The sequence below is a fragment of the Leopardus geoffroyi genome, chromosome B1 (assembly GCF_018350155.1).
Source record: "Leopardus geoffroyi isolate Oge1 chromosome B1, O.geoffroyi_Oge1_pat1.0, whole genome shotgun sequence".
NCBI classification, from domain to species: domain Eukaryota; kingdom Metazoa; phylum Chordata; class Mammalia; order Carnivora; family Felidae; genus Leopardus; species Leopardus geoffroyi.
Window position 1 is genome coordinate 168,389,653 of NC_059327.1, and position 21,217 is coordinate 168,410,869.

General features: G+C 35.1%; 1 protein-coding gene across 2 annotated transcripts in view; it reads left to right on the forward strand.

The window, feature by feature from the left end:
• Positions 1-21,217, forward strand: part of KCTD8 (potassium channel tetramerization domain containing 8) — a 253,418-nt gene that overhangs the window by 99,310 nt on the left and 132,891 nt on the right. Inside the window, exon 2 of one of the 2 annotated variants that reach the window (XM_045474199.1) lies at positions 2,307-3,989. The exons of the other annotated variant lie outside the window; for it this stretch is intronic. Within the exon in view, the coding sequence (XP_045330155.1) occupies positions 2,307-2,317 (11 nt within the window). The 3' untranslated portion in view covers positions 2,318-3,989. Of the gene's footprint in view, positions 1-2,306; positions 3,990-21,217 lie in introns of those variants that run through there. 2 annotated transcript variants of the gene reach the window in all.

Genomic DNA, 21,217 nt, shown 5'->3' on the forward strand with positions numbered 1-21,217 from the left:
ATTTGAATATCTTTTCCTAGGGCTATCCTTTCCTTATTTTTAACTGGACTGTTTTAATTATTGTTGATTTATTGGAACCCTTTTAAAATTAGGGCGGTTATTTTTTGTCTATTACATATGGTGCAAATATCTTATTCCGGTGTGGTATTTGTTCTTTAACTGTAGCTTGTAGAAATATTTTTTGCAGAGGACTTTTTTTTTCTATTTTTAATCTGTCAATTTTTTATAGTGTATGGTTTTCTTTCATGTTTATGGCAGCCTTTTTTACCCAAAGATAATAAACTGTTATTCTCTATTTCTCTTACTGATAATATTTCTTTTTTTTTTTTTTTTTACTGGATATCAAAATAGAAAAAGAAGCAATGTAATAATTGTTAATACACATTATGGCTTGTGTAATGTGGCAGGCAATTTCCTAAGATGTTTACATTCACTAATCCATTTAATCTTCAAAACTATCTGATCAGGTCAGGTAGGTTTTTCTGACACTGTAGATAAGGACACTGAAGCACAAAGAGATGAAGAGGTCACTCGGCAGGTATATGGTGAGTCAGGAATCAGCCCTTTGGAGTTTACCACTTCACCCTGTTCAGTAAACCATAATGAATTAGTTGCTAATGCAAACAGGTTTACTTAAGAATTATGTTTGAGGGGCGCCTAAGTGGCGCAGTCGGTTAAGCGTCCGACTTCAGCCAGGTCACGATCTCGCGGTCCGGGAGTTCGAGCCCCGCGTCAGGCTCTGGGCTGATGGCTCAGAGCCTGGAGCCTGTTTCCCATTCTGTGTCTCCCTCTCTCTCTGCCCCTCCCCCGTTCATGCTCTGTCTCTCTCTGTCCCAAAAAAAAATAAATAAATAAATGTTGAAAAAAAAATTAAAAAAAAAAGAATTATGTTTGAATATCTCTTTGTTTCCAGTACTACTGCATTGCATTCTGTGGGGGAATATGGTGGAAGGTTAAGTGCTTCTTTCTTCTCCATGGAATGAGAAACTAAGAAAGTTGTATTGTAACTTGAAAGGAAAGGAAAACAAGTACACCAGGCAATCAGAAAACAAGTTGCATACTTCAGAAATGGGAGTTTTGGGTGATAAAATTCACAGGTCATATAGCATGAAGGTTTTGGTTTTGAGAGTTCTCCTTACCTCTCTCTGAAAAATCAAGACTATATTGACTCAAAGGAGAGATTTGAAGGAACAGAGGTCACTGCATTTCTGATAGAAAAAGAAAAAGAATCTTCTCAAAGAAGAAAAAAAAAAAGTACAATAATTCAATCTAGTACATTATGGCACCTAAGGGATCATCTGAAACAATCACCTTATTTTAATAAAAAGGAAAAAGAACTTTATTGAGGAAAGTGATTTTACTTGCTACTGGTTCTGGAACTAGAACTCAGTTTGCTAGCTCCTAATTCAGTATACTTTCCACTACCTCCAGTTTTTCTGCTTCATATCCTTTATAATGTAATGGCTTTGATTGAAATAATTTTTAAACTGCTAATTAAGCAGTGACCCACCTTGATATTTTAAGGAACATATTCATGCTCATATTAAATTACAAGAAGTGTGTAGTTTCCAGAGAGGGGGGAGAAAAACAACCCTGACCTTGTAAAGTCCTTCCTGTATGGATTTGGTAGAAATTTCCAACTCCATTTCATCTTCTATATTTAGATACTTTAATAACATTCAAGGTTATAGGAAAATATTTCTGGCAGTGTTGCTTTTCTTTCATATGTTGTTTTTTACTCTATCGTGAAATGGAAAAAACAAACAAATAGAGCAGACGAAATCCAGAATATCCAATTAAATAATATTTACTGCGTAGAGCGGATCTTGACTATTATGCCAGATAAAATTATTCATTAGCTTTAATATTTCCTTTTATTTGGATGATACCCAAGGATAGCATTTATTCAAGCAAAAGGTACAAGGTATGAAATGAAATATCTACTTAAAAATATATACAGAAGTCAATTGAATTTTTTTCCTTCAATTTTAGGTTAGTTACAGAATGGTGGCCATTATGCATAATGTTCCCACTCACATCCTCTGAAGGATAAGTCCAATTCTGGTGACTCCTTTGAATAGAGTTTTTCATGGACTCTAACTTAATATTCTTTGCTCCTTTCAGTTGGGGCTTTAGAAGGGGAATCCTCTGACCTAAATATTCTTGTAATACACTTCAGCTGTTTGGTCTTTTATATTAAGAGCTAATGTAGTTGTTTTATGAAATTGGGTTAATCTTAAGAGAAGAAAAATGCATCCATTCATTCTTTACACATTCAGATATTCATTCCTCTTTGTCTGTGGCAGTGATTTGGTGATGATGGATGAGAGGGAAGAGAAGGATAAAAGGCTGGACTGAGGAAGGAAGAACAATGGCTGAATCCAGAGTAGTCTCAGAAGTGAAGCTGCCTGTGTTCCTTCCAGCACTTTCCTAATATGACATTAGTCAAATTATTTCACCTCTTTGCCTCTCACTTTCCTCATCTTTAAAAGGGGGACAAAGTGGTGTGGTAAAGAAAGAGATACCAAATAATAAAGAATGTAATGTGAGTGTTAACTATTTTTATATCTTTGTTTTGAAGATTTTGTTTCTGTTTTCATTTTAAATGTCTTCTTTTCAATAACTGCCCTTAAATTGAGTTTTGTGAAAAATGGCATGACATCTTACAATGGAGGACTGTCTGTGAAAATAATATTTAATAATTTTATACCATTTAGAGTTTTCAAACTAAAGTTCTAAATGTGGAATTATTGAGTGCTATGACAATTTTATTTTTTAATTTACTTATTTTTTGAAGTTTATTTATTTATTTTGAGAGAGAGAGAGTGAGAGTGTGCAGCATGAGCCAGAGAGCGGTGAAGAGAGAGGGAGAGAGAAAATGTTAAGCAGGCTCCGTGCTGTCAGCACATAAAGCCAATGTGGGGCTCAGTCTCACAAACCATGAGATCATGACCTGGGCAGAAATCAAGAGTCGGACACTTAACTGATTGAGCCATCCAGGTGTGCCAACACTTTTATAGAATAGCCATCATGGTCATTAATATCCTCATATAGACCAAGCCTATTAGTCTAAGTTACACAAAGAACAAGCTGAGACAGAAATGAAATATGAATCACATAAATTTTGCTCTTTTCATTTGATACTACCTTGCTGAGGACGTAGGTCCCTGATGGGGATAGAGAAAATGGGAATTTAAGAACATGCTAAGAGAAAGGAGCAATTACTTTCATAGCTGTCAGCTAATACTGCTTAGTCTTTCTTTTTTATTTTGCCAAAATAGAAACAAAAATGATGCAAAGAAAGTAAAGAGGTGAGAATATATCCAATACTCTTAACTCACAGCAAACTGCTTGGAATCTTTAGGATCTTAATGAATTTTAGGTAAAATAGGTAAAGATTAAAATCAAGTGAGCAATAGTAAAAAAATACTTTTATTGTAAAGCTAAACAGTCTTAAGCTGTAATAAAAATCAGAAAAGTAGGAAATATTCAGAGTAAGAAGGTTGTGTACTACTCAACGGTAAGGGGCAAAGCCAATAAGGGATGAAGAAGTTATGTACAGCGTATCTATATATAGGGTTAAATATGTGCATTCATGTGTTTGTGTAATTATTTTCCAAGTTTAGATAGTGATTATTTTACAAATTATTGTTGATGATAATACTCAGATTTTTAATTTCTTTAACCTTTATTATAATTTGTATTGATTATTTTCTATACTTCTGTGAATTTTCTTTAATGATTATATTTAACTCTTTCAGTAGCTTTCTTCATTTATTGAATATTTTACATAACTACACTGTACCACATGGAATGTAAAGATGAATAAATCCCATTCTTAGAGACTGATATTATCAAATGGAGACGTATGTTAATCTGGGTTTCTTTTTTTTAAATTTTTTTTCAATATATGAAGTTTATTGTCAAATTGGTTTCTATACAACACCCAGTGCTTATCCCAAAGGGTGCCCTCCTCAATACCCATCACCCACCCTCCCCTCCTTCCCACCCCCCATCAACCCTCAGTTTGTTCTCAGTTTTTAAGAGTCTCTTATGCTTTGGCTCTCTCCCACTCTAACCTCCTGTTTTTTTTCCTTCCCCTCCCCCATGGGTTTCTGTTAAGTTTCTCAGGATCCACCTAAGAGTGGAAACATATGGTATCTGTCTTTCTCTGTATGGCTTATTTCATTTAGCATAACACTCTCCAGTTAATCGGGGTTTCTTGATTGTGTCCATACCCTCAATATATAGACCAAATAATTTTTTAAATTTTTTTAACGTTTATTTATTTTTGAGAGAAAGAGACAGAGCATGAGGGGGGAGAGGGACAGAGAGAGAGAGGGAGACACAGAATCCAAAGAAGGCTCCAGGCTCTGAGCTGTCAGCACAGAGCCCGACGCAGGGCTCGAACTCACGAACCTTGAGATCATGACCTGAGCTGAAGTCGGACGCTCAGCCGACTGAGCCACCCAGGTGCCCCTGTAGACCAAATAATTCTCACTGAGCCACTGGATAGTAATTTATTCTAGTTATGTTAAGTACTCTATTTGTGTAGAAGTCACATTCTGACAGCTCTAGCAGTTAAATTCACTAATACACAAATGAAAACAATTTCTTACTGGAAAACATATTGCAAAGTCCATAGAGGATTACAATAGGATTAGAACCACCCATAGTGCCAGGGAATATTTTTAAAATTATGTGTAAAGTTATGTTGACTAATTTAGTAAGTTTGACATCATAAACTATTAAGAGCAGGGATTAGAGTTACTAAAAATGGAAGCAATGCGTCATGGTTCCTAATGAGGAAGAAAACACCAGAAGCAACATGCCCAGCAATAAAGCAAATGTCTTCATTGATCACACTAACTCCTGAAGGCATGACCTTATTACTGCATAGGTCAGTAATCAATATTTCTAATGACTGTACTATAAAGAAAAAGCATACATTATATTTGGGTATTCCCTGTTTTAAGACGTAGGAAAGCTTATAAGATATTTCTCAACAATGTTAGTAATTTTAAAAATAATGTTTTATTGGATAAAAGGGTAAACTTTAGACTTATCTGGAAATAAGGGCAGCTGGGTGGCTCAAGCAGTTAAGTGTCCGACTTCAGCTTAGGTCATGATCTCGCGGTCTGTGGGTTCCAGCCCCACATCAGGCTCTGTGCTGACAACCGGAGCCTGGAGCCTGCTTCGGATTGTGTCTCCCTCTCTCTCTTTCCCTCTCTGTCCCTCCCCCACTTGCACTCTGTCTCTCTCTCTCAAAAATAAATAAACGTTAAAAAATGTTTTAATTAAAAAAAAAAGAAATTGCAAAATTAAATAGGATTAAGCCTGGAAGCTGATACGATTAAAACTTTATCATAGAAAATTAGTATAGTTTGTTTATAAGAGGTTGGAGGAAGAGAGGCAAGTTGTATGTTATTGGGGGGAAAAAACCCAAAACCAAAAAACTGACCAAATAAAGAAGTAGGTTAGTGATGAAAAGATTGGGAAAGATGGAGTTGTGTATGAATGTTAGAAAACTAACTTTTGTTCAGGTTGACTATATCCAAGATATTTTTAATCTTAGTGTGGGTTGCAGGATGACTAATAAAAATGCTTACATAATCCAAAGCAAATTTTCCAGTCATGATAGCATGACTGGGGCTGGAGTAGCTGTGTCTCAGTAAATCACTAGAGCACTGGATAAAATAGGTTAAACATTGGGCAGTGGGAAATGCAAGACAGTGATCACAGAAAGAAGAGAATACAATGAGGAGAGCCCTATTATCTTGGCATTTTCCCTGAAAACATGTTCCTAACCATGATGCAAGGAAGAGAAGCCAAGACATAATCCAGTGGTCTCTCTGGTTGAAGGGACATAAATAGTATTTGGAGAGGTCCAGACTGCTGGAATTTGCAAGGCAGGAGGGAGGTATGGAGCAAAAGAGCTCCAGAAGTCTAATTAGTGGTATCATTGGGTCTGTCCTTGAATACCAAGCTGGTCAGGTGTAGAGGGAAATTCCATGAGGATGACTTGGGAATGAGTAGGGAGTTATAAGTTGATCAACTTTCAGAGGTCACCCAAGACTAGGAGATGTTTCAAGGCAAGAGTAGGGAGAACTATTTGAACATCTGAGACATTCATAAAAAAACCCATAAGGGTGACACCTTAGAAACAGATGTAAATTTAGCTTAGAATAAAAGCTACACTACCTCCTCCCCAATAAAACAACCCTAAAACAAACCTCAAAAGGATTAGTCTGATCTTCACATAACTGCCTATCAGAATATAAGTCTAACACACATTTTTTAAAGTCAGCAAAAGGCAGTACTCAATAATATAACATTCATGATGTCTAGAAATAAACAAACAAAAATTACTAGATATGCCAAGAAAAATATAACTCTTAATTCCCTTAGGAAAAAAATCAGATAATAGAAAGTAGTATAAAAATTACAGAGATATGGAAAAATCAGAAAATGACTTAAATCACTTGTAACAAAAAGACTCAGGATTTAAAGGAAAACATGAACATAACAACAATAGGCATGGAATCTATAAAAGAGAATTAAATGGAACTTTTAAAGCTGAAATATAAAAGATATGAAATGAAAATTCAATGGATTGGATTAATAGCAGTTTAGAGAGTAGAGAAAAAAATCAATGAATTTGAAGACATAGAAATAGAAACTATCATGAAGCACAAGGGTAAAAAATAATATAAAAATAAAAATAGACCCCCAGGGATCTATGGGATCTGTAAGACACTATCATGTACTCTAAAGAGGAGAGGGGGAAGAAATTTTTCTTAAAAAGTAACAATCAAATTTTTCCAAATTTGATTGAAATTATAACAAATATGTCTACAAATATCAGAGAACCCAAAGTGGCATAAAAACAAAGCAAGGCAAAGCAAAGTACATCATAAGCTAATTGCTAAGAATCAAAATTGAAGAGAAAATCATAAAAAGAGTAATAAAAGGAAGGCATGTCATATTTGGGAGTGGGGTGGGGAATATCAGATTTATTACATATATTTCATCATAAATAATTCAAGATAAAAGACAGTGGAATATATTTTTAAGAATGATGAAGAAGAGGGGCGCCTGGGTGGTGCAGTCGGTTAAGTGTCCAACTTCAGCCAGGTCACGATCTCGCGGTCCGTGAGTTCGAGCCCCACGTCAGGCTCTGGGCTGATGGCTCAGAGCCTGGAGCCTGTTTCCGATTCTGTGTCTCCCTCTCTCTCTGCCCCCCCCCCCCCGTTCATGCTCTGTCTCTCTCTGTCCCAAAAATAAATAAACGTTGAAAAAAAAAAAAAAAAAGAATGATGAAGAACAGAAATAAACCAAATCTAGATTTCTATATCCAGCTAAAGTTTCCTTCAAAATGAAGGTGAAATATAGATTTTCTTTTCCAGAGAATCAAAACCTAAGAGAATTTATCACCAACAAACCTGCACTACAAGGAACGTTAAAGGAAATTTCGAGCTGAGGGAAACTGATATAACGTAAAGAAAATGCTTGTGTTCCTACCGGTGACCAGGCAAGAAGTTCGCTTGATTCCTAGGCCCATTTGTTCCTTTCAACTATTTATTCCAAAGACAAAAACAAAAACTATAATCTATTTCATGTTTTATTTCTTTTTTAGACTATGGCTTTATAGGCAAAGAGGAATGGACATATAATGGAGTTTAAATTTTGACCAAATAAAGTGAAACTAAAATGTTGAATAAAGAATAAATGATTCTTTTCAGCTCAATCTAATAACTATAATTGATGCCATGCCTCCGTATTCAGTAGAGGTCTAGGCAGAGAGATAATGTAAAGTTACTGAAAGGTCAGATTCATGTTTTAAGGATCTTCCAAACTTTTTGTCCTATGAGAACATACTGATACTTTACATTAATGATATTTTCTTGATTGTTATACTGTCAGAGTAACAGAACCTCATTTTTTATATCATGCCATCTAAAGGAAATATTGGGTGGAATACCAGTGTATAAAATTAATGGAAAATAAAAAAGGCAAGTGTGAGGGGATGTGAGCCTGAAGCCCTTGAAACTCAGAACTCAGTGTTTTATTTATTTCAGAAATCTCCACAGAGGTTTAGGGCTCCTGCTGAGATCCCCACACCTCCTTGGAACCTTAGATTCATGAGCACACAATTGAAGGTCGATAACAAAGATAATTTTGCAGCAGTCTCCATTATTTTTTTCTGAACAAATGGCCAAAATGATACAGAAATCTAACTTGGTTTTGATGCTAACTAAAGGGTTTGTTTAGATACTTTTAATGCACAAAATATTTTTAGTAGCCAAAAATTGAACTAATTTCAGTCCTGTGGTGAAAATATCAGATCATCTAACCATAATAATATCTTCAGAACATCATTTGTTCATGCATGCCACAGTTACTTCTAAGAGCCAGGAGCTGTTCTAAAGGCTAAGGATAAAACAGCAAATAAGATAAAGTCTGTGTTCTTATTAAACTTGCATCGTGGGGAAGGAGATTTAAAAAAAAAAATTGACCAATTTAAAAAATCAATATGTACGTCAAGTAAAATTATATATGAGGGCAGAGCACAGTAAAGGCATGGATAGGGGATTGGGAAAGCTGAGGAGCTATATTTGAACAGATATCTGAATGAAATTGATATACCGAGTGAATCAAAATTTACCCTTTGAGTGTTCCAGTTCCAGGCAGCCCACATGGAGTTCATTGGCTGTGATAATGGTTGTATGCAAGTGATGGGGACAGAAGTCTGCAGCGGATAGGATAGGAGGAGAGATAAGGAAGAAAGTAGATATTGACAGCTGTTTCAAGGTCTTTGACTGAATTAGAGCAGAAAATCAATGTTTGTTAAATAAATGATAGAAAGGATGGGCTAGTTTTCCTGATTCATTTTAATGCCATTTTTACATTGATGGCATTTCATAGATTAGTGGCTATCAAAATTTTTCTAAACAACAAAAATGTTTTATTCATTTTGGCAAAATATGAGCCATCATCCATAAACAGACATCCTTAGAACATCACTAAATAATCTCATGAAGTTGTTAGCTTGCATATCACCAGATGATGTTACCTTGAAATATTTAATGAGGATTTACTATTGCAAAGACTAGCATTTATGTTTATATATAAATATATACACACGCTGTCCTTAACCTGATGACACATTTACTCTAGGAATAAATGAAAACAAATGGGCGCGGAAAACAAAGGAACATGTGACTTTCCATGAGTGTTCCCCCTATTGGTCGGTTTCATTTTGTTTTTAATCTAAATGATGGAGCAACATTTGTTGAGGTGATCAGGAGGAGGTGGACTGTTAAGATTTCACATAATGGGTACAATTTTAATGACTGAAAAAGTATTGGGAGAATGAGTATGTTGTAGAGAAAGAATTTAAAATAGGGTCAGAGGTAGGGCTCGTGGGTGGCTCAGTCGGCTCAGCGTCCTACTTGGGCTTAGGGCGTGATCTCACGGTTTGTGAATTTGAGCCCCGTGTTGGACTCTGTGCTGACAGCTCAGAGCCTGGAGCCTGCTTTGGAGTCTATGTCTCTCTCTTCTCTCTGCCCTTCCCCTGCTTCTCTCTCTTTCTCTCTCTCTCTCTCTCACAAATATAAATAAACATTAAATAAATTTAAAAAGGGTCAGAGGTAAGGCATTAGGCAGGAGAGTATGAGACATATCCAAGGAATGGTAAATGATCTGATTGGATGAAGGCAGAGGAGAAATAACAGTAAAAGGAAATTAAAATGTATTAAGTGTTTTTGTGCCCTAAAATTATCTCAATAAACTTGTGCAAAACTGGCATTCTTATTTTACTAATGGGGAAATAAAGATGAAAAAACATACCTAGCAAACGGTAGATAGAAACAGCATTCTAAATCTTCTCTGGCTCTGAAGTGCCTTTTCTACTGCACTTTACTATTTGGATAAACCAATAAAGAATGACCGGACTCAGATTTTGGTGCACTTTCAATGCTGAGTTAAAGAATTTCAACTTCATTTATTAAGTAGTAAATATGTGGAGTGCCTGGGTGTCTCAATCAGTTGAGTGTCTGACCCTTGATTTGGGCTCAGGTCATGATCTCACGGTTGGTGGGATAGAGCCCCAAGTCAGGCTCCACTCTGACAGCATGGAGCCTGCTTGGGATTCTCTCTCCCTCTCTCTGTGACCTTCCCCTGCTTTGCTCTCTCTCTCTCTCTCTGTCTCTCTCTCTCAGAGTAAATAAATTTAAAAAATATGTAGTAAGTAATAACATTAAATAATATTGAAGGCTTTTCAATAGACATTGGTATAATCAGAATTGTGCTTTGGAAAATTAATCAGGTAGCTGAGTAGAACTGAGTGGTATGAAGAAGGCAGGATAGAACCCACCAAGCATAAGTCAAATGTAGTCGTGTCAGTGGAAAGTATTGAGGGGATGGCAGCCATGGGGGTGTGCCACTCAGCTATACTTTCCGGAAAGAACCTGCTGGTCAGCTGCAAGTTATAGAGTTGATGGACAATTCCTACTGTTAATGCTTTCAGGATCCACACCTGCTTTTGAACCAAGGCCATGCTTTTCTTGGGCGGCTCTTTACCAATGGCTGAGCATGTCAGGGGTTCTAGAGCTTGGCCATTTCTGAACAATGTGGAACTCCTATAATAGGAGGTCCTTGCTCCAAAGTTTTGTGTAAACCAAGACTTTGTTAGATCTTAACTGTGTTTTGAGGCTTTCTTTGTCCAATCCTGCATCTCTTCTCCAACCAAAGCCTTTTCTTAACATTTTACACATCTATATCACACTCTGAAGTCTTACCCTACCCATTGTTTCTTCTTCCCCTTTTATCTTTCACAGGTATTATCCCCAACAAATCTCATGTGCTTTTAACTCTATCTCAGAGATGTTCATTCCATGATAGTTAATGTGTGAACATCAAAATGCGAAGACAGATGCTAGAACTGTTGCTGGATAATGATGATGATATAATGATGATGATTATGATGATGATGATGATGATGGTGATAAAACTGACTTTAACATCACTTAAGTTTTTCTGTAGTAGCAGCCAAAAATGCAGTTTATAAATGTACAGTTTCAGGAACTGACAATGTATCCAAAGAGATGGACTCTAAGAAAGAGAGAAAAAGAAAAAAAAATAAAGGAGGCTCAAGGGTAGCAAGAGGAGATCTGTGCCAGCAGAGAAGAGTTTCATTGAGGAGACGGGAATCAGTATCGTAAATGCTGCCAAGCTGGCAATGAGGGTGAACACAGCCCAAAGGTCCTGTAACCTGCTTTGTGTGTGTGTGTGTGTGTGTGTGTGTGTGTGTGTGTGCTTTGTTTTTGTTTTGTTTTGTTTCTTTCTGAAATGTTAACTATTCTTTTTTAATTATATTAGTTATTTTTATTTTTAATGTGAAATTTATTGTCAAATTGGTTTCCATACAACACCCAGTGCTCATCCCAACAGGTGCCCTCCTCAACACCCATCACCCACTCTCCCCTCCCTCCCACCCACCATCAACCCTCAGATTGTTCTCAGTTTTTAAGAGTCTTATGGTTTGGCTCCCTCCCTCTCTAACTTTTTTTTTCTCTTCCCCTCCCCCCATGATCTTCTGTTAAGTTTCTCAGGATCCACATAAGAGTGAAAACATATGATAACTATTCTTTTTTTTTTTTTAATTTTTTTTCAACGTTTATTTATTTTTGGGACAGAGAGAGACAGAGCATGAACGGGGGAGGGGCAGAGAGAGAGGGAGACACAGAATCGGAAACAGGCTCCAGGCTCTGAGCCATCAGCCCAGAGCCTGACGCGGGGCTCGAACTCCCGGACCGCGAGATCGTGACCTGGCTGAAGTCGGACGCTCAACCGACTGCGCCACCCAGGCGCCCCGATAACTATTCTTAATGTGAGCATAAATGACTACAAGCAACAGGGACTGAGAGGGGTCACTAATCTAAAATCTTGGGTTTAGAACTTAATGATGTGAAAATCCCTGAGGAAATATCTCTTCCCACCTGAAGCAGTAGATGTATCTTTTCTTATAAGTAATTTTGATAAGGAATTAATATAAGAAACATAACCAACAGTTAAGACCTACAGATACTCATTATTAGAAAACCATTGATCAAAAGTACAGAAACTTTGAAGATACACATACACGTACACATTTAGTTTGCCTTTGTCTTTGTGATTCTGGCTGGTTTGCGTGCATTTTCTACCCTGGGTGAAGCAAATGGAACTAGACATAATACCTCCTTAACTTGGGTCACACCTATATTTTCCAGAGTGTGGCTTCCGGATTGGTGTTACATACGCCATCTGCATTATTGCAGTTATTTAAAACTGTGTTAAGAAAGGGGAAGTTAGAAAAATAGAGTTTTGGATAATGGCTTTACTTATCTAATATTTAGACCAATTAACTGTGTCATTTTCTGTCGTGATTTTCGCAGCTGACCTACAATCTATACCATACAAAGTTGTGTGCTCATTTTTATGTAATACAGTCATTTTAATTATGTTTTTAACTCTGTCCTTCTATGTTATTTGAAGCTAGACACACTCATTAGGAAGGAATAGTATATTTCCAAGTAAAATTGGGCTATAATTCCTGTACCTGCTGGGTGTATTCAGGGAACAGTTCTCCAGCTGTGCTATTAATATTACATTATTTATCATGAAGGAAACTTGCTGACTTATTTCAAGTGAAAGGCCAAGATTATGCCCTACAGGGATAATAATGGCATTTATTATTTTTTTTTTTTTTGTATAAAAGTATTGATATAATTATTTTGTTAATAGTATCAGGAGAAACATATGGCTGCCTATATTACCATTAGCATGATTCTGGTTCATACATGTAATATTAACTTATATTTAAAACTAATTTTAAAGTCTTACAACTGAGAAGATTTGTGTAAAATTCTTATATTGATCATAAATGTCAGAATGTTGATAATGCTGATATACTTTTATATAATTCTCTCATTAATTCTACTAAGGATGTATACAAAAATTGTGACATATTTGTTAATGATTTACTGAGTTTTAGGGCTAAGTAAGCAAGTTTGGTTAAAAAAAAATACCTCAGGAATGCTGCATTAAACAATGGAGGATTAATAGTCAAACTGAGGAATTTCTCCACAGAACTGTTCAAAGTTCAAATTTAAGGATGGAGGCTGGAAGGTCTGCATTGGCCAGTAGCTCTTGCTGTCTTCAGGAGTGCATGCATTCTGGCTTTGGTTGCCACTGATTAGTACCCAGAAAAAACTGGGTCACTTGCATCCTTTTTGCTTTATGCTGCCATTGTTTTGGTGCTGTCGATCTTTTTTTTATTTATTTATTTATTTATTTTTTTTAATTTTTTTTTTTCAACGTTTATTTTTTTTTGGGACAGAGAGAGACAGAGCATGAACAGGGGAGGGGCAGAGAGAGAGGGAGACACAGAATCGGAAACAGGCTCCAGGCTCTGAGCCATCAGCCCAGAGCCTGACGTGGGGCTCGAACTCAGGGACCGCGAGATCGTGACCTGGCTGAAGTCGGACGCTTAACCGACTGCGCCACCCAGGCGCCCCAAGTGCTGTCGATCTTTTAATTTGGCTAGTGTAGTGAGTTTTTGGTGGTATCTTGTGGTTATTTTTGGTTATTATTTCCATGAGGATATTGAACACCCTGTATATGCTTATTGGCCACTTGTGCTTTTTTTAATTTTTAAAGTATCTTTTCCAGTTGTTTTTCCATTGGGGGGGGGGCTATCTTTTAATTATTTTGAATAATGCTTTTATGTTTTGTACAAATATTTTGTCAGGTGATTATTCAACAATTAGTTAATTTCCAAGTAGTTGGCAATTATCTGATATACAATTTTTAATTGAATGTTGCTGTGGTCAAATGGCATATCATATATGATTTAAATCCTTTCAAAGTCTTGATCTCCCTTGGTATATGTTCCTTCTCAACATTTTATTGTATTGTTCTCAAATTGTCAATTACTTTAAGTTGGTTGATAATGTTGTTAAAATATTTTATATCTGTAGGGATTTATCCTTTCTCCTTGTTTTATCAGTTACTGAAAGAAGAGTTTTAAATCTTTCAACTATAATTGTAGAACTGTCCATTTCTCACTATAATTGTGTAATTTTGTTTTATGTATTTTGAAGTTCCACTATTAGGTACATATACATTTAAAATTGTTATATCTTCCTGAAAAATTGATCCTTTTATTGTTTAAATCATCTCTGTTTTTTTTCATAGTACTCCTTAATCAGAGATCAGTTTTATATTTACCACTACAACTTTTTAAGGATTAGTGTTATCAAGTGGTAACTTTTACTATCTGTCTGCTTTTAAACCATCTCTGTATTTGTATTTATTTTAATGTGTGACTCTTAAGGATAATATGTGCTCAACTCTTGTTTTTTTTTTCAACTCGTGTTTTTTAATCCACTGTGATAATTGCTCCTTTTAATTAAGAGAGCTAATAAATTTATGATTAATGTAATTGTATGGTTGTCAGCCAATTTGCTAATTTTTTCTATTTGTGCTATTTTATCTTTGTTTCTTTGCCCCTTCTACCTTGCTCTTTCCTGAGCGGCTGTAAATATTCTATAATATATCTCCTGTTGGTTATTATTTTTTTTAGAATTATTTATTGTTTAATTTACATCCAAGTTAGTTAGCATATGGTGCAACAATGTTTTCAGGAGTAGATTCCTTAATGCCCCTTACCCATTCAGACCATCCCCCTTCCCACAACTCCTCCAGCAACCCTCTGTTTGTTCTCTATATTTAAGAGTCTTTTATGTTTTGTCCCCCTCCCTGTTTTTATATTATTTTTGCTTCCCTTCACTTATGTTCATCTGTTTTGTATCTTAAATTCCTCATATAAGTGAAGTCATATGATATTTGTCTTTCTCTGACTGACTAATTTCGTTTAGCATAAAACCCTCCAGTTCCTTCCATGTAGTTGTAAACAGCCAGATTTCATTATTTTTGATTGCCGAGTCATACTCCATTGTATATACATACCACATCTTCTTTATCCACTCATCCGTTGATGGACATTTGGGCTCTTTCCATACTTTGGCTATTGTTGATAGTGCTGCCATAAACATTGGGGTGCATGTGCCCCTTCGAAACAGCACACCTGTATCCCTTGGATAAGTACTTAGTAGTGCAATTGCTGGGTTATAGGGTAGTTCTATTTTTAATTTTGTGAGGAACCTCCATCCTGTTTTCCACCGTGGCTGCACCAGTTCGCATTCCCACCGGCAGTGCAAAAGAGATCCTCTTTCTCTGCATCGTTGCCAACATCTGTTTTGCCTGAGTTGTTAATGTTAGCCACTCTGACAGGTGTAAGGTGATATCTCATTGTAGTTTTGATTTGTATTTCCCTGATGATGAGTGATGTGGAGCATTGTTTCATGTGTCAGTTGGCCATCTGGATGTCTTCTTCGGAGAAGTGTCTATTCATCTATTCACTTCGGAGAAGTGTCTTTTGCCTGTTTCTTCACTGGAGTATTTGGTTTTGGGGTGTTGAGTTTGATAATTTCTTTATAGATTGGATACTAACCCTTAGCTGATATGTCATTTGCAAATATTCTCTCCCATTCCATTGGTTGCCTTTTAGTTTTGCTGATTGTTTCCTTTGCTGTGCAGAAGCTTTTTATTTTGATGAGGTCTCAATAGTTTATTTTTGCTTTTGTTTCCCTTGCCTCCAGAGACGTGTTCAGTAAGAAGTTGCTGCTACCGAGGTCAAAGAGGTTTTTGCCTGCTTTATCCTCTAGGATTTTGATGGTTTCCTGTCTCACATTCAGGTCCTTCATCCATTTTGAGTTTATTTTTGTGTATGGTGTAGGAAAGTGGTCCATGTTCATTTTTCTGCATGTCGCTGTCCAGTTTTCCCAGCACCACTTGCTGAAGAGACTGTCTTTATTCCATTGGATATTCTTTCCTGCTTTGTCAAAGATTAGTTGGCCATATGTTTGTAGGTCCATTTCTGGGTTCTCTATTCTGTTCCATTGGTCTGAGTGTCTGTTTTTGCGCCATTTACAGTTGCACCAAAAACCATAGAATACTTAGGAATAAACATAACCAAAGAGGTGAAAAATGTATATACTCATTATTTATTTTTAATTTACATAGTGAAATTTACTTTTTTATGGCTATATAGATTTTTGAAAAATGAATAGAATTATGCCACCACCATAATCAATATAATAGAATGTTCTATTAATTCCCTGTATAGTCAACCAGTTTTCTCACAGCCATTCATCTGTTCTCTATCCCTATATTTTTGCCCTTTTCAGAATATGATATAGATGGAATCAGATAGTATATAGCCTTTGGGTCCAACTCTTTCACTTGAATATGCATTCAAGAGTCCTTTGTACGGTTGCATGTATTGATAGCTCATTCCTTGTTATTGAAAGTAATATTTCATTGTATGTATGTGCCAGAGTTTCTTTAGCCATATTTTGGGTAAATTACATTAAGGTTATGGTAACTATGAAAGAATAAGTTATAGATACTCATCTAGAAACTATTGTGTGCACGTAAATTTTCATTTCACTTGGATAAATACTTGTGCTATGTCCACAGTGCTTAGAAAAGTAGAGCTGGTCTCAAATATTTTTACAAGAAATTTCAGGGTCTTTCTTTTAAATTTCTTTTAAATTTCTCCTTTTATTTCATTCTTATTTATGAACATCAATGTTTGAAGTGTTTTATAATGACACTTATATTTAATTTAAAAATTCATATGCCATTATGTTTTATAAACTTCACGGGGCATTGATTATTCTATGAAAGTCCTGGTTCTGAGTGTTTGAGAGAACCAGCAAAATAATTAGACCTTGGATCCTGCAAATTATGCAAGTGCCCAAATAACACAAGGATTAGGGTTTGAGTTTCATCTCTACCTTTTAGTAGCTAGATGATGTTAGGGAATTTACTTTATTTTTCTAAGTCTTAATTTATTTATCTGTAAGCTAGGAATAAAAATAAAATCTACCAAAAGGGCTTCCTGAAAGTTACATACGATAGTTAGTCAACTATTTAGGATAACACCTGACATTCTATATGTCTTATTGTTAGTATTAGTATTAATTATACTTTTTTAGGTTTTATTATTTAGTGACACTCTAAAAAATTGGTATAAATACTTTATAATCAGTTAACAATCTAATTATATTGAACAGAACATGAGAATTTTATGACTGTCATTTGTTCCACCAAATGAGTTTTAACATTTTCTCTAAGTGTATGATTCTGTATTAGCTTCCAAATGTCATAACAAATCACCATAGATTTAGTGGTTTGAACAACATATATGTATTGCATGGATCAGTGGCCTAGTGGGGGTTCACAGATCAGAAATCAAGATGTCAACAGAGCTATATTCCTTTCTGGAAGCTCTAAGGAAGAATCAATTTCCTGCTCATCTGCGTCTGTGGCAGAATTAAGTTCCTTGCTGACTGTAAACTGAAGCCACCAGTATTCCAGCAACAGTGGATTCAGTGCTTCTCATGTTGCATCTCTCTGACGCACTCTTTTCCACTGTCTTCCATTTTCGGAACTGGTTTGATTAGATTGGGCCCACCCAAATAATCTAGAATTATCTCCAAGACTTTAATCATATCTGTATAGTTTCTTGTCGTTGAAGGTAAATTGTCACAGAATCTGAGGGTTAGGTCTAGGGCTATTTTTTTTTTTTTTTTTGGTGGGCATGGGGGAGGAGGAGTTATTATTCCACCTACCACATATTCTAATCAAGGGAAATTTCTTTTAGTTCAGGACGTACATATAGGACATAACACCTCAAAGATGTCAGATTTTGTCTTTTCACATCCATTACAACTTCAAATGCTAACCAATGCTCCATGTCCTATTGGACAGGAACCAATAATTTTCTGCTTTTGTTATATCAAAGGTTGGCTAAGCAGTTACTGCTGTGTAGTAATGGCTGGGGGAGAGAAAAGACCAAAAATGAGATGAACTCACAAAATAAAAAGGGAAAAATATATGTAAAAGAGGCCAAAGAATTTGATTGTTTTTGTGATCTTGTTTTAGCAACTTAATCTTTATTTTCCTTTCAGTAGTTTTTGTTGTTGTTGTTGTTGTTGTTGTTGTTGTTGTTGTTGTTGTTTAGTTTTTGTAATGTTTATTTATTCCTGAGAGAGAGAGAAAGAGACAGAGGGTGAGCGGGGGAAGGGCAGAGAGAGAGAGGGAGACACAGAATTTGAAGCAGGCTCCAGGCTCCAAGCTGTCAGCTCAGAGCCTGACACAGGACTGGAACCCATGAACCATGAGATCATGACCTGAGCCAAAGTAGGATGCTTAATCAACTGAGCCACTTAGGCACCCCTTCTTTCTGTAAATTTTGAGCGAATGATGTCACACACACGCATACACACACAATTTTTTAATTTACCCAGTTTTCACCCTGATTGAAATAATGGTACTTTTAAAACAGTCTTTTTTCTTGCCACCATTATTATGCTTGGGTATTTTGTTAGGGTTTTTGAAAACTCCAGAATAATCATTAGTTCTCATTTTAAAATTTACTTTTCGGGGCGCCTGGGTGGCTCAGTCGGTTAAGTGGCCGACTTCCGCTCAGGTCACGATCTCACAGTCCGTGAGTTCGAGCCCCGCGTCGGGCTCTGTGCTGACTGCTCAGAGCCTGGAGCCTGTTTCAGATTCTGTGTCTCCCTCTCTCTCTAACCCTCCTCTGTTCATGCTCTGTCTCTCTCTGTCTCAAAAATAAATAAACGTTAAAAAAAAATTAAAAAAATTACTTTTCAAGTTAAGGACTCTTTTGGCTATACCTCCAACACAAATACCCAAATTTCTTGTTAACATGTTATTGGGTAGTGTATTTCTTCTCTCCTGAATTATAGTTATATATTTTGAATATTACAAAGTTCCTTTTGCAATTTTTAAAGAAGGAAACCATATAATAACTAGCAATCACTTTGTTAACTATAGATTTCCATATCACATTTGGTCTTACAACAACTCTGCTAGGTAAATTGGTCAGGTAATATCTCCATTTTGTAGACAAAGTCAATAAGACTTAATGTCACCTAACATAAACTATAGATTCATCTGTTAAACTACAGTTTCATGATTTTAACCTGTTTTTTCCTTTTCCCCAAAATCTAAATTCCCCTGCTGTACAAGATTATTGAAAAATTGAAAAAAGAAATCCCATGTTTTCTCCTTTAAATTCAGAATGTGCTCTTCTATTCAATAAAGGCCCCAACTAGCTCTTTCTCTATTTTCTTGTGAGTGTAGATATATGTAAAGTATAAGTATGTATGTAAAGTATAAAATATAAGAGATATTTAAGAGATATTTTTCTATTATAAATACAAACTTTTCCTCACCAACTTCCCTGTCATTTCCTTCTAAAAATCCAGTTCTAAATTTATACTTTAGAAAAATCCCTGATTAGCTCTACAGTAGTTAGATCCATCTATAATTTGTTTTACTTTGTAATTAATTATTAGTTAGACTGCACACTTTGGAGGTATTTATTACCTATGTGCCTTTCTTCTTTTATGATCTATCCATTGAGATTCTTTCCGGGATTAACTCCTTTTTGGACAAATTACTCTAAATATTTTCACATTTGTCATTTTAACTATTTAATTTGTTTTCATGTATCATTTCTTCAAACATTTTTAAACATGAAAGGCTTCTCTGAATTAGAGATTTGTTATATAGCAATTTTATTCAATGTTTCTTTTGACATACAGAATGGGAATATAATTTTATTCTTTTTTTTTTTTTTTCTTACAAAGTGCTCATCAACTCTTTTTATATCTCCCAATAAAGGTATGTAGGTTTCTCCAAATAGATGCCACACATTTATTGTTTGGGATATTTTAGTTTCATGATATTATGACTTTATATGTTTTATTTTCTGTTACTGCTACAGAGAAAAGTTAGTGATTTTTTCATGTTTATCTCCTTCCTAGCCATTTGAATGAAATGTTTATCTTTAGTTTTTCAGTTGATACTTGGCAAATAATCATACTTTCTCTTATAATTATAGCTCCCATTTATGTTTCATGGGTTTTTTGTTATTTTATAGATGAGAGATAGTAGCATTTTGGGGGTTTTTATTTGGGTGCCTTCGGTGAAGGCATAAAATATCTATTTGAGTATGACATGCTTTATGACTTTAAGGAAATATTCCTCATTCCTGGCTTTTTAATTGGATGGTATTAAAACTTACCAAATTAAAATTTTGATTCTATGATGTTCTTTTTTCTAACTTGTCCTATTGATAAGATATATTATTTTATTAGAAATTCTAACATTAAGGGATTTCATATTTCTGAGATGAATTTTTATTATGTATTTTTGACTATTATTTTAATACTCTATTAATTAGATTTGCTAATATTTTATTCATATATTTAAAACTTTCTTTTATAACTTCTTTAATTTTTTTTTTCTGTTATGGTCAGAGTTCCTTTGAGGTTGTATTTCTTTCCTTGAATCAGAAGATGCTTTTCTTCAGCATTCTCCAGAAAATTGTCATTTTTATTGTATCTATATCTATACTGTACCTATAACAGATATCATCTCTTCCTTGAAAGCATATTAATTCACTAATAATTCTCAATTCACTAATAAAACTGCCACTTTTACAAAAGATTCTTTCTCATCATTAAGGTATTTTTCTTTAACTAATAGTCTTTTTCATGGTTTTCAGGATTTTTGTTTGCTTATTTGTTTTTGTTAAGAAATTCACTTAAAAAAATTTTCCATTTCATTGAGATGATCAATTTTGTTAGCATAGAATGGCACATGGTATCATAATTTTCAAATATTTTTTATATGTGATGTATATAATTTTTAATCCTAACTTTGTTTGTGCTTCCTGCCTACCCCATTAAAAAATGTTTTGAAAAAATATGAAATAAAAATAAATGTTTTGCCAGAGTCAAATGTATTTAATTGTCTATGTGACCAATTTTAATTTCTATCTAAAACTATTTTGTCTTTTGTCTAATGAAAATTTAATCATTTTATGAATTTGCCTATTATGTATTAACATTAAAAATGTTTATGTATGTTATTCCCATTTTGGATGTATTACAGATAATCTGCAATTGTATATTTGGATTTCACTTTGATGGCAAAGAGTTGAGCAAAGTATTTCAAAATTTCCAAGGCATATTTAACTTGTAATCCTCCCTGGTTTCTGCTCTCAGCCTGTAATATT